This window comes from Setaria viridis, chromosome 8 (genome assembly GCF_005286985.2).
Source record: "Setaria viridis chromosome 8, Setaria_viridis_v4.0, whole genome shotgun sequence".
Lineage (NCBI taxonomy): Eukaryota > Viridiplantae > Streptophyta > Magnoliopsida > Poales > Poaceae > Setaria > Setaria viridis.
Window position 1 is genome coordinate 9,753,255 of NC_048270.2, and position 14,772 is coordinate 9,768,026.

Sequence of the window (14,772 nt, forward strand, 5' to 3'; positions counted from 1 at the left end):
AGTTCTCTAGTAGTGAAATCCCATATGCCATGGTCCCTAACAGCAAAATTAGGTTAATAAACTTTTTACAATATCTCGAACCAAGAAGCCAAACATTACAATTTAACTACTACAACATCTCAAAAGCAAATATTCAACATGAAAAATCAATCAACAAAAATCTCGGTCTGTCAGTCATACATGTGTGAAACATTAAAAACCATCACATGTAATATTTTCTTATAACAGTAGCAACATCATTGCAGATCTACTTGATAGACTATGCAGCATCAAAGGTCAATTAGCGAAACATCTCAGATAAGCTACTGCAACATTGAAAAGTCCTGTGCAGATCCAGAGACCTCATCCATGAAGGAACCTCATATCCATCACGAAGAAGCTCCCCGTCAGCAAAGCTGGTCCCTCACCGTTGAATGGCCGGCCCCCCACCGTGGAATCCACTGTTGGGGGAGCCAGAGCTATCGTGGAATCTAGTAGCTGGCCCCACAGTCGAGGAGGTCATTGCCATGGAGTAGCTTGTTATCGCGAAGGCCATTGCCCTGTGAGAACTCTTGCCACCATGGATGAGGTCCTACAGGACCTCGCGCAGGACGACATGGACGAGTGTCGAGCCATCGATGAATTCATGCGGGGGCAGAGCGGCACCTGCACTCGCACGCAGAATAGGGGATGGGATGATTTGATTAGTTTTTTTGGAAGAGAAATGGGAGACGAGGCGCAGAGCTGCTATGGTGATAAGAACGAGAAGGGATAGGAGCGGCAAATGGGTGAGCTGTTATATATGTTGCTTAGGGCGTGTTTGGATTCTTAGCTAAAGTTTAGCCGTTGTAACATCAAATATTCGCATGCTAATTAGGAGGACTAAATATGAGTTAGTTATAAATTGCAGAAGCCCTGAGCTAAATCGCGAGACGAATCTATTAAACCTAATTAATCCATCATTAGCAAATGGTTATTGTAGCACCACATTATCAATGTTGGAGGTATGCCCTAGAGGCAATCATAGAGATGATGATATTCCATTTGTATCCATGATTTGTATATTGTGTTCATTGAATATCCATTAAAGGCTACTTGAATTGATTTGCAATTATGTGAATTGTATGTGAAACTCTTTACTTGTATGGTTATTCTAAAGTTGTCCCTAGTCAGAGTTCATGTGAGGACACACATGAATATTAGACTAGCACATGTATTAGTTGATGACTATGTTTCACAAGTCATGGACATGGAGATGTTGAACTAAAAATGTGGACATATGTGGAGACATGTGTTAGGACTGACCCAACACGAGAAGTAGTTCTCTCTTTAAACAACATATACGCTTTGTCCTTAGACCTGAGATTGTCGCATGTATTCTAGATGTGGATTGACCTACTTAGGGGCTATCAAACGCTACGCCGTAACAGGGTAGTTATAAAGGTAGCTTTCGGGTTTGTCAAGAAGCATGCTATGAGACATGGTCAATCAAGATGGGATTTGCCCCTCTCTGATTGAGAGTGATATCTCTGGGCCCCTCGAGTGATCGGATCGGAAAATGCATGGCCATGCTACGTACGGTTAAGAGTTAACCTACAAAGGGATTCCGAATCACAGGATCGAGAAAGAGCGGTCGGCTTGAAGCTAGACCAAATATCGTGAGGCAAAGGGAATAGCATGTATATTATGTTGTGATGGTTCGTCTGATATGATCTTCGTATGCGTATAGGAGTTGGCACGTCTTGCTAGAGGCCGCTACCGACTATTGGGCCGAGTAGGAGTACTCGGGCCATGTCTATACGTATCCGAACCCATAGGGTCACACACTTAAGGGGCTGGAAGCCCAATTCGGATCTGATCCGAGTTGGATTAGGTTTAGGAGTACTAATGGGCCTCGGATCCAGAGGCCCATCAGGAACCCCTATAAATAGAGGGGTGGGGGCGCCCTAGGGTTTCACACCTTTTGGCTGAACACACTTGCCGCGCCTCTCACGCCCTCGCCTGTTGCAACTCGCGGATCTAGCAATCCGGCTTGCGACGCTTCCTCCCTGCACGTGTGGATACCTTGGAGGTGTTGCGCCTGCAGCACTTGGACGAGCCATCGACGAGCCGCCAACGAGCCACGACGAGCCGACGACGAGCCGCGGCACCGGAGGCGATCTTGCTGTGCACGTGGACGAGCTGCTGAGGAGCTGCTGGACGTGATCGACTACGTACGACTACGTTGTTCGACTACGTACGACTACGTGATCGTCTTCACTGCACCGACGCATATCTACATCTTCCGCACCAGTAGTGCGTCGAGTGGTAATCCCGTGATCCTTATACGGCAGTTCTTCCTGGTTATACGCGGTAGAAATTTTGATTTACGCTAGCGTAGCCTACCTCGTATCCCAACAGTGGTATCAGAGCCGTAGCTGCTTAGTTTTGGATTCGAGATGTGTGCATATGGAGATATGCGAGTTCTCTGTTTGATCTATGTCCTGATTTCGTGCCCTTGCTGCAATGGTAGTGTAACGACATACTCCTACCGGTCGGTTTCCGCCATCGGAGTTAAGTGATACACGTAAATCCAGTTGCAGTGAGGGAAGATCAATATGATTGGTCAAATCGAGATCCAGGGTCATACGCCAGGCGCATTAGATGTGCAATAGTAGATGTGATCTACTGCCGGGGTCCGGATTTTGCCGTATGCGCATGCTTCGGTAAATCAGCCGTAACTTTTCGGTACGATCTCGGATCGGGGCGATTTCTATACGAAAATTGATCTACAGAAAAAGTTACACATGAATTTCAACCGCTTCGCCGTTTTCGGCGAAATTAGATTCCCCAAATTCGGCTTGGAAGATGGAGTTTCGGGCCTCCGAAGTTTGGAACGTTAGGACGCCTAACTCTCTTTTGCAGGATGTATGTATGTATCTTGTGATCAGTATGGCCCCTTGTGTATGTGATGCATGTGTGTAACTCATTCGTGACCTGCGTGTCGCGCGTACGGCAACACGGCAGGAGCCATATGTGTTGTCACCTTATTGTATTTAATGGTCTGCGTACCAATCTGTGATGATCCAAGCAACTATGTAATCTTCATTACTAGATTCTTTACTAGCTATTAGGCGTAATAGCATAGTTCTTGGAGGACTCATCACCAGGAGGATGGCGCACATGGAACATGGAGATGGAGATCACCATGGTGAACAGGTTCTATGGAGATGGAGATCACCATATGAAAAACGGGCCATACTGTGTCACAACTGTGTGAATGCTATTCTGTTTATGTTTTACTTTCTGCATGCTGTGATGTTAGAAGTAGAACGATCCCTCACAAAGTTTAAGTTAGTATGCCCTCCCAACTAAAACTTGCACCATCCCATGTCTTGTACAATTAGTGGTGGGTCTATGAAATTAGGGTGCCACTAGTTTTCCTTGACTAGACGGGTTTGTGTCGGACACTTACACGCATAAGGGTTGGTTAGCTTAACAAGGTTATCTTAACGGTTAAGAACCTTGGGGCATAAAGGTTGGGCGCCGAGACATAGAGATGTCACCCAACAACAGGAGTCATATGTGATATGATTAGCAAAAGTTGCTTACCGATCTACCTCGTTTGCTAGCGGTGATGCTAAAGCTCACTAGTAGACTTCTTAGTTGTGGATCCTGAATCACTAAGTTTCAATAGAGGGATATTGATTTTAGTGGGAGTAGATTCTGTTAAAATAGTTTAATGTAATTTGCTCTATCATGGATACGTTTGTCTTAGTGTATTTTGCATTACTTTTGTTGTAGATTAAATGGCACCTAGCAACACCACCACATCGTTTGCTTTGCGTTCGGTCCTTGAGAAGGACAAGTTGAATGGAACAAACTACTCGGATTGGATCCGCAACCTGAGAATTGTTCTCAGGGCTGAGAAAAAGGAAGATGTTCTAGACAACCCACTACCAGAAGAACCTGCTGAGGATGCACCCGCTGCTGCTAAGAATGCTTACAAGAAAGCATGTGATGCTAACCTCGAAGTAAGCTGCCTTATGCTTGCTTGCATGGAACCCGAGCTGCAGATGCAGTTCGAAACAAACCATGAGGCGCACGATATGATCGTGGCGCTTAGAGACATGTTCCAAACACAGGCTAGGACTGAAAGGTTCAATGTGTCTAAGGCCTTTGTTGAGAGCAAGCTAGCAGAAGGCGCAGCCGTAGGACCACACGTAATCAAGATGGTTGGTTACACTCAACGGTTGGAGAAGCTAGGCTTCCCACTGGGCCAAGAGTTGGCCACTGATTTCATTCTTTCATCTCTTCCGGCTAGCTATGGGAACTTCATCTCGAACTACCATATGCATGGGACGGAGAAGGGTCTGAATGAGCTGTGTGGTATGCTCAAGACAGCAGAGGCTGACATTAAGAAAAGCGCTAGTACCAGCCATGTGATGGCGATACAGAACAAGCCCAGCTTTAAGAAGAAGGGCAATTCTTGGAAGAAGAAGGGCAAGGCTGGAACGTCCAAGCCAAACCCACCGCCCAAGGTTAAAGCTGGACCTGGACCTGCTCCAGATAAAGAGTGCTTTTACTGTCATGAACTTGGTCACTGGAAGAGAAACTGCAAGCAGTACCTAGCTTCCTTGAAGAACGGCGGAAGTAAGAGTACTTCTACCTCAGGTACGCTTGTTGTTTATGTTATAGACAACATATTTCTCGCTGATACAGTTATTAATTCTTGGGTATTTGATACCGGATCGGTTGCTCATATTTGCAATTCGATGCAGGGAATGATAAGAAGTAGAAGCGTGGAAAGAGGAGAAGTTGATTTCCGCGTGGGCAATAATGCAAGAGTTGCTGCTTTGACCGTCGGGACGATGCAACTCCACCTCCCGTCAGGATTTATTATGGAGTTGAATAATTGTTATTTTGTTCCTAGTTTAAGTCGAAACATTTTATCTCCTTCATGTTTGATGAAGGATGGTTATTCATTTGCGAGTGAAAACAATGGTTGTGTGATCTCTAAGAATAATATGTTTATGGCTTTTGCACCCATTGTGAATGGATTATTTGTTTTAAATCTTGATGGTTCACCTGTCTGTAATGTAAGTGCTAAAAGGCCTCGGCCTAATGATTTGAGTCCTACCTACTTGTGGCATTGTCGTTTGGGTCATATAAGTGATAAGCGCATGAAGAAGCTCCATTCTGATGGACTTCTAACTTCGTTTGATTTTGAATCATACGAGACATGTGAGGCTTGCTTGCTAGGCAAGATGACCAAGACGCCTTTCACAGGATTTCCTGAGAGAGCAGTAGACTTGTTGGAACTCGTACATAGTGATGTATGCGGACCAATGAGCACGACGGCTAGAGGAGGATTCCAATACTTCATAACTTTCACTGATGATTTTAGTAGATATGGCTATGTCTACTTGATGAGGCACAAGTCTGAAACCTTTGAAAAGTTCAAGGAATTTCAGAATGAAGTTGAAAATCAGCGTGGCAAGAAAATTAAGGCCTTACGATCTGATCGTGGAGGCGAGTATTTGAGCCACGAGTTTAGCAATCATCTAAAGAGTTGCGGAATTGTTCCACAACTTACGCCGCCTGGAACACCTCAGAGAAATGGTGTGTCCGAGCGACGTAATCGAACTTTGTTAGACATGGTTCGATCAATGATGAGCCAGTCGGACCTACCGTTGTCATTTTGGGGATACGCTCTAGAAACAGCAGCTTTCACACTTAATAGGGTACCATCTAAATCCGTAGTTAAGACACCATATGAGATGTGGACTGGAAAGGTTTCTAGTTTGTCTTTTCTAAAGATTTGGGGATGTGAAGTGTTTGTCAAGCGACTTCAGTCGGACAAGATCACACCCAAGTCGGATAAGTGCATTTTTGTGGGATATCCAAAGGAAACTTTGGGATATTTTTTCTACAACCGATCAGAAGGCAAAGTGTTTGTCGCTCGGAACGGGGTTTTCCTAGAGAAAGAGTTTCTCAAAGGAGAAAAGAGTGGAAAGACAGTGCATCTTGAAGAAGTTCAAGATGAGCCAATCGGGCAAGAATCAATGAGTGATGCTAAGGTAGCAGAACAAGTTGAGATACCCATGGCAAGAGAAGCACCGCCACAACCACGAAGGTCGGCAAGGCTCCGCGAAATGCGGGAAATATTATTGTTGGACAATGATGAGCCTGCGACATATGCAGAAGCAATGATGGACCCAGACTCCGAAAAATGGCAGAGTGCCATGCAATCCGAAATAGAGTCCATGGGAGACAATCAAGTTTGGAACTTGGTTGACCCGCCTGATGGTGTTAAAGCCATAGAGTGCAAGTGGATCTATAAGAAGAAAAAGGACATGGATGGAAATGTTCACATCTATAAAGCACGACTTGTCGCAAAAGGTTTTCGACAAGTTCAAGGAGTTGACTACGACGAGACCTTCTCGCCCGTAGTGATGCTTAAGTCCATTCGGATTATTCTAGCTATAGCTGCATATTTCGATTATGAGATATGGCAGATGGATGTCAAGACAGCTTTCCTGAATGGAAACCTAGCTGAGGACGTGTATATGATACAGCCCGAGGGTTTTGTCGATCCGAAAAATGCTGGAAAGGTATGCAAGCTTCAGAGATCCATTTATGGATTGAAGCAAGCATCTAGGAGTTGGAACATTCGTTTTGATGAAGTAGTCAAAGGGTTTGACTTCACCAAGAACGAAGAAGAGTCTTGTGTTTACAAGAAGGTTAGTGGGAGCTCTGTAGTATTTCTAATCTTATATGTGGATGACATATTACTGATTGGAAATAACATTCCTATGCTTGAGTCCGTAAAGACTTCATTGAAAAATAGTTTTTCGATGAAGGACTTAGGGGAAGCGGCATATATTCTGGGTATTAAGATCTATAGAGATAGATCGAGAAGGCTTATAGGTTTGAGCCAAGATACTTATATTGACAAAGTGTTGAAGCGGTTCAGCATGGAAGAGGCAAAGAAAGGGTTCTTGCCTATGTCACATGGCATACATCTCAGCAAGACTCAGTGTCCTTCGACTGCTGATGAGCGGGATCGCATGAGTAGAGTACCATATGCCTCGGCTATTGGATCTATCATGTATGCAATGATAAGTACTCGCCCAGATGTTTCATATGCGCTAAGTATGACAAGCAGACACCAATCTGATCCAGGTGAGAGTCACTGGACAGCGGTGAAAAACATTCTTAAGTACTTGAGAAGGACTAAAGATATGTTCCTCGTCTATGGAGGTCAGGAGGAGCTCGTTGTAACAGGTTACACCGATGCTAGTTTCCAAACCGACAGAGACGATTCAAAGTCACAATCAGGATTTGTGTTCACGCTAAATGGTGGTGCTGTTAGTTGGAAGAGTTCCAAGCAGGAGACGGTGGCCGATTCTACAACAGAAGCCGAGTACATCGCGGCTTCGGAAGCCGCGAAGGAAGGTGTTTGGATAAGGAATTTCCTCATTGAGCTTGGTGTGTTCCCGAATGCGTCCAGCCCATTGAATCTCTACTGTGATAATAATGGGGCAATTGCGCAAGCAAAGGAGCCAAGGAACCACCAGAAGAACAAACACGTAATGCGGCGATTTCATCTCATTCGAGACTTCGTTAACCGGGGTGAGATCAAGATATGCAAAATACACACGGATCTGAACATTTCTGATCCGTTGACAAAACCACTCCCGCAGGCTAAGCATGATGCGCATGTAAGAGCTATGGGTATTAGGTACCTTCTAGATTGACTCTAGTGCAAGTGGGAGACTGTTGGAGGTATGCCCTAGAGGCAATCATAGAGATGATGATATTCCATTTGTATCCATGATTTGTATATTGTGTTCATTGAATATCCATTAAAGGCTACTTGAATTGATTTGCAATTATGTGAATTGTATGTGAAACTCTTTACTTGTATGGTTATTCTAAAGTTGTCCCTAGTCAGAGTTCATGTGAGGACACACATGAATATTAGACTAGCACATGTATTAGTTGATGACTATGTTTCACAAGTCATGGACATGGAGATGTTGAACTAAAAATGTGGACATATGTGGAGACATGTGTTAGGACTGACCCAACACGAGAAGTAGTTCTCTCTTTAAACAACATATACGCTTTGTCCTTAGACCTGAGATTGTCGCATGTATTCTAGATGTGGATTGACCTACTTAGGGGCTATCAAACGCTACGCCGTAACAGGGTAGTTATAAAGGTAGCTTTCGGGTTTGTCAAGAAGCATGCTATGAGACATGGTCAATCAAGATGGGATTTGCCCCTCTCTGATTGAGAGTGATATCTCTGGGCCCCTCGAGTGATCGGATCGGAAAATGCATGGCCATGCTACGTACGGTTAAGAGTTAACCTACAAAGGGATTCCGAATCACAGGATCGAGAAAGAGCGGTCGGCTTGAAGCTAGACCAAATATCGTGAGGCAAAGGGAATAGCATGTATATTATGTTGTGATGGTTCGTCTGATATGATCTTCGTATGCGTATAGGAGTTGGCACGTCTTGCTAGAGGCCGCTACCGACTATTGGGCCGAGTAGGAGTACTCGGGCCATGTCTATACGTATCCGAACCCATAGGGTCACACACTTAAGGGGCTGGAAGCCCAATTCGGATCTGATCCGAGTTGGATTAGGTTTAGGAGTACTAATGGGCCTCGGATCCAGAGGCCCATCAGGAACCCCTATAAATAGAGGGGTGGGGGCGCCCTAGGGTTTCACACCTTTTGGCTGAACACACTTGCCGCGCCTCTCACGCCCTCGCCTGTTGCAACTCGCGGATCTAGCAATCCGGCTTGCGACGCTTCCTCCCTGCACGTGTGGATACCTTGGAGGTGTTGCGCCTGCAGCACTTGGACGAGCCATCGACGAGCCGCCGACGAGCCACGACGAGCCGACGACGAGCCGCGGCACCGGAGGCGATCTTGCTGTGCACGTGGACGAGCTGCTGAGGAGCTGCTGGACGTGATCGACTACGTACGACTACGTTGTTCGACTACGTACGACTACGTGATCGTCTTCACTGCACCGACGCATATCTACATCTTCCGCACCAGTAGTGCGTCGAGTGGTAATCCCGTGATCCTTATACGGCAGTTCTTCCTGGTTATACGCGGTAGAAATTTTGATTTACGCTAGCGTAGCCTACCTCGTATCCCAACAATCAAATCATGGATTAATTAGGCTTAATAGATTCATCTTGCGAATTAGCCTCCATCTGTGCAATTAGTTTTGTAATTAGACTATATTTAATAGTTATAATTAGTATCAAACATCGAATAGGAACTAAACTTTACCGTGGCTGGTCGTTCATATCGGACGACTGAGCAGTAGCAATTCCAAAAAACCAATCATCCAGCCAGCCGAAAAACCAATCATCAGTAGCAGCTGAAACTTGAAAACCACGCTTACGGCCCGGCCCGTATAAGTACGGGCCCTGGGGACCTTAAGGCCTAGCCCACAGCGACCGATCGCGTCGTCCTCGCGGTGCCCATCCATGGCGGAGACTCCCACGACACCGCCGCCGCCGCCGCGGAAGCCGAAGCCGCCGATGTCGCGCCTCATGCGGCTGTCCCTCAAGGTCGTGGACCGCGTCGCCGACGCCACCCGCCGCGCCGACGGCACGCTGAACCGCTTCGCGCTGTCGCTGCTGGACCCGCGCGTCCCGGCCATCTCCTCCCCGTGCCGCGGCGTCGCGTCCCGGGACGTCGTCCTCGACCGGGCCTCCCGCCTCCGCGCGCGCCTCTTCCACCCGGCTGCCGCCGCGGCGACGGCGAAGGCGTCTACCCTCCCCGTGATCGTCTTCTTCCACGGCGGCGGGTTCGCGTTCCTGTCCGCGGCGTCCCCGGCCTACGACGCCGCGTGTCGCCGCATCGCGCGGTACGCCTCCGCGGCGGTGCTCTCCGTCGACTACCGCCGCGCGCCCGAGCACCGGTTCCCGGCGCCCTACGACGACGGCATCGCCGCGCTCCGCTTCCTCGACGACCCCAAAAACCACCTGCTCCCTCTCGACGTCTCCCGCTGCTACGTCGCCGGGGACAGCGCCGGCGGCAACATCGCGCACCACGTGGCCCGCCGCTACGCAGCCGACGCGGCCTCCTTCCGGAACGTCCGTCTCGCCGGCCTGATCGCCATCCAGCCCTTCTTCGGCGGCGAGGAGCGCACCGACGCCGAGCTCCGGCTCGACGGCGCCGCGCCCATCGTGTCCGTCGACCGCACCGACTGGATGTGGCGCGCGTTCCTGCCGCCCGGCGCCGACCGCACCCACGAGGCCGCGAACTTCGCGCACCCGGCCGCCGCGCCCGGGCTCGACTCGCCGGCGTTCCCGCCCGTGCTGCTCGCCGTCGGCGGCTTCGACCCGCTGCAGGACTGGCAGCGCCGGTACGGCGAGATGCTCAAGGGCATGGGCAAGGACGTGCGCGTGGCCGAGTACCCGGACGCCATCCACGCGTTCTACGTCTTCCCCGGGTTCGACGACGCTCGGGACTTCATCATCCGCATCGCCGAGTTCGTCGCCGAGAGCGCCGGTGGTGGGGCGGCGGCGAGTGACCAACCATAATGGTTGCTCGCCGTCGTTGTCAGTGTTGTGCGCTCGTGGCGTGTGCTTGTTGGACTGGCTGGTTGCATTGTGGCGTTTGGACGTGTGGTTGCGTGGTTGAGAGAGTAGAAAATGTGTGTGATTGTTAATGTTTACTTTGGTAAGTTTGGTATACATGATGGGTCTGATGGGTGATGTAAATTAATTTTCTAACTAATACAGTCGGTGATTTCGTGATGTGGGGTGAAAATGTCTGACGGGGACTGAAGAAAGCCTATTGGCAAGAGAGGATTAGTGAGTAGTTGGGTTGACGTCTGGGCATTGTGTTAAAACTGTGCAACAGCAGCAGTGAACCAAACAATGGTTTAATAAACTGTGAGTCGCGGTGTTGGTTAGCTCAAATGTAACGTAATGTGATTACTGAAGGCAATAAATTCCATTACATGTGGTGGTTCATAATCAATTGACACTGTAATCAAAATCCTTACCTAAATAATATCTATACAAGTTTGTTACCCTCCTCCCCCATCGTAATTAGATACAACACCTACATCGTAATCTAATTACGTTACCAGAGTGCAAAACAAAGAAGGTAATGACCTATTCCATTGCCAAATACGCTGTAATTTTATTCTCTTTTTATTTACGTTACTTAGCGTGAACCAAACACTATCCAAATACATCCACACCGTACGTGTGATTATTTAGTTTACTGGACTTTGGAGCCACGTCAATTCAGTTTACTAGCTCCTGCTCAAAATTCAAGCTTTGGTTATTTCTTCACAGCATTCGGTCTACTCAGTAGTCGTAGTCAGCCACATTATATTAGCCATCACCTTATGGATTTGTTAGCAATGAGCTGGAGACTCAAGGACTCACCTTTCCATCATTGCAATTTGCATTTCACCCTTTCAAAAAAGATTGCATTTTCATAGCTCAGGCAGGTCAACAACTTATTTCATCTTTGTATAGTTTCAACATATGTAACGCGACATGGAATGGAGAGAACCTCATGCAACCAGGCCAGGTCAGCCTCACGAAATCTGTGCTCTCTTCACAACCGGTCTATCTAATGACTGTACTAAAGCCGACCAAAGAAGTCTTCGAGGAACTAGACAAGATCCGTAAGCGATTCCTCTGGGCCGGAGATAAAGTGATTTTGGGTGATCAGTACAAGGTCAACTGGACCAGGACGACCCTACCTAAAGAAAATGGTGGCCTAGGAGTGCTCAACCTAAAGAAATTTGAGAGCCCTACACCTTAGGTGGCTCTGGCATGAGTGGGCATCACCTGAAAAGGCGTGGGTGGGAAATGAAGTGCCCTGTGATGAAACTGACTGACTGCTATTCGCGGCATGCACGCACATCAACCTAGGGAATGGAAACAAAACAGGCTTTTAGCTATCTGGCTGGATCCAAGGAAGGCGCCCAAAAGACATCGCACCAATCCCCGTTTTGCTACGATGGCTGATGTAGCCTTTCCATGCGCCGATGTTCTTTGTTTCTAGCCGATGAGAGGGCTTGGCAGGAAGGGTGAGTGTGCTATTGGCAGAACTGATGTCTAAGCCCGTCAGCATTAAAACATTGGCTAGTGTGGGCGTCATCGGCCCATGACCAAACAAAAATGCATTCAGAGCATCTGACTAGAAATATGATGTGGCAATTAGCATAGACTCGTTTCAGGCCATATTTGACAGGAAAAGGGTGACACACTGGTTGATGTTGTATTGCTCCCAAAGGGGTCTTTTTGAAGCTGCTATTCTGAGATACTAGTCTTTCCATCCTACTGTATGACCCGGCCAAGATCTGAAGGCTTGACTCCAGTCAGTTAAATCCATGGATGCAAGCTTGAAGGGGATCCTATTGGTTTCTAAGTTGATCAGATCTGTTGGGTTAGGATTCCCCATAGGGCCTAAGCAGACAAATCCGGGCTTATCATCTATATGAATGGTGATCCTATTCCTAAGTTCCTGAGAATGTGGACATTTCTAGATCAGATGAGAAAAAGCAAGAATGTAGAAATAATGATGGGAGATAGGAAACATACCTCAGGGATCGAAGAAAGGCTCGCCATGGATGGAGCGGACCTGCGACTTGAAGCAACTATAAGGGAACACGGACAGGTCGCCAAAGATCGCTTTTTCGCTTGAGGAAGGAGAAGAACAAGATCTGCTTTGATGCGTGAAAGGGTAAGCCGGCAGAGGAGGAAGATGATGGCTGTGGATTTGTAGTCTTGCCTATGAAGGGTATGTATGGCATTTCATCCGCCGTCCGTGCGAAATACGAGAAGCTGTTGTTTGCCGACGCTTTTTCAGGAAAGTAAATCATGGCCGAGAGAATTTCAGAAGCAAAAGATATATTTCAATTCGAAACTGGGGGGCATATGTTGACACCTTTTTTTGACATGTGTCAAAACTGGTGTCAAAAGGAAGCAGAGATGCTGATGCATGACATAAGGGCAATGGCTAGTGAAAACGGCCGATAGAGTCACAAAGGTTCAGCCGATGAAAGGTGATGGAGACCCAGCCGATAAGGGCGGGAGGTGTCAGCCGATGAAGGGTGACGGGGACTTAGCCGATGCGAGCAAGAGGATTTTAGCCAATCGGAGATATTGGGGTTCGACCGTTAAAAGGCAAGAGAGTCTTGATCGGCGAAGATATTGCGAGACAATGGATGTAGAGTTGGTCGAGGGAAGCCAAATTTGTTTCTGACTCTTGTTCGAGTCGTCTTATTTAGAAAAGTTTATTTCTTTAGTTACAAATATTGTATTGCATCGTAATCGACTAGGACTATTAGTTTTGAGTTTAGGATATAAATCTACTTTATTCGTAATTTACTTTCAAGTCGGCAACTTCGCCAAAGTTCTCTTTTTCTTCATGAGTTCTTCCAAGCTAGCAGGACTGCATCATCTTGATCTTCAGCTGGATTGTAAGTTCCGCGTTTATCGAGTAATTTCTAGGCTTTAACTTCCGGTGCATCGCTGTTGTTTCATCTAGATTTATTCGTCAAGTTATCGATATTTGCTAGATCTGCAAGTTTATTTGTTTAAATCTTGTTGCTTTAGCTTTTGTCATCACTATCCAGCTTGGAATAGGTTCCGATCAGCTTCTTATCCTATTTTTTAATCAAGAACTGTTCTATAGCTGATTAGATCTGTTTCAAGTGTTGTTCGCGTAGCATTGTTGTGGCGGAACCGCTCAGATTAACTCAGATAAAACACAATTAAGTCGCCTAACAAGCGATTATGTGCTTTAATCAAGTTAACTCGGCAGTCCATCGGATTTCATCCGATAAACCATTACACAGGACCGAGAAAGCAGAGCTCACACGAAGGTGAGTGGTTCCAGAGAATACAATATATCATCCAAGTTAAACAAGTACATTAATTTATTAGAACACCCGGTTTGAAATTCAGACAAGTTTGCAGAGTTCTTAAGCAGCGGAAAATAAACAACAGAAGCTAGCGTCGAAGTCCGATGTCACAATGAGGCCAACCATGACATCAATGATCCCTGTCCTCGCCGTCCGACTCGCCGTTCGAGGAGGGATCCCACTCAACCGTCCACCCAGGAGGAAGCTGGGGAGGCCAAGTGCCACAAGCAGCAAACTCAAGGGCTTCAACATCACCTGAAAGATGTGCCACAAGCAAGGTTGAGCAACTATGCTCAACAAGACTTAACCGACGGGTGGTTCTAATCCACCAAATTCTAGACATGCAAGCTTTCTGGCTGAGGGGTTTGTTTTTGCCAAAAGCGACTACAGTAGGTCTTTACTTTCAATATTTTAGCCACAAGTTCTATGTTTATTTACCAATCTAAGTTAGCAGCTATACTAAACAAGCAGTGGTTTCCAAGCAATTAAACAAGTAACAATATTTAAATTACCATCATCTTCCATTCTTACTCAGTGTAGCATAGCGATCAAGCAGTCCCAAACTGTGAAATGTCAGAATAAGTGGAAATTTGAAAATGCACAGAGACTTGTAGAAAAATTAGAAAAATGTCAAACAAGTTTTGTTGGAATCCTTAAGATGTGTAGTTTCACAGAAAAACATTTGTACACATGTCACTATTGTGTATTGTTCTCTAGGATTTAAATCTTGTTTAAGCCATTCAATGCATAGTAAATCATAGAAAAATGGTAAAATAGCAAAACCACTTCTGATAGGTTTGTTTCAGTAAGCTGGTGCTAGGAAAAATAATGGTTCTGTAGGAGACCGAGTGAAACATACTTAACTTTTTGTACAAGTTTAAATGA

At 46.6% G+C, this 14,772-nt stretch overlaps 1 protein-coding gene across 1 annotated transcript; it reads left to right on the plus strand.

Annotated features, from left to right (window-relative positions):
* Window positions 1-9,254: 9,254 nt before the first annotated feature.
* On the plus strand, window positions 9,255-10,753 carry LOC117833828 (probable carboxylesterase 18). The gene has a single exon (XM_034713429.2). It carries the CDS (start codon window positions 9,476-9,478, stop codon window positions 10,535-10,537), a length of 1,062 nt encoding a protein of 353 aa, XP_034569320.1. The 5' UTR covers window positions 9,255-9,475; the 3' UTR covers window positions 10,538-10,753.
* The last annotated feature ends 4,019 nt before the right edge of the window (window positions 10,754-14,772 follow it).

What these genes read in the sequence shown, in the direction of transcription:
- LOC117833828 (XM_034713429.2), top strand. Translation starts at nt 9,476, where the DNA reads ATGGCGGAGACTCCCACGACACCGCCGCCGCCGCCGCGGAAGCCGAAG.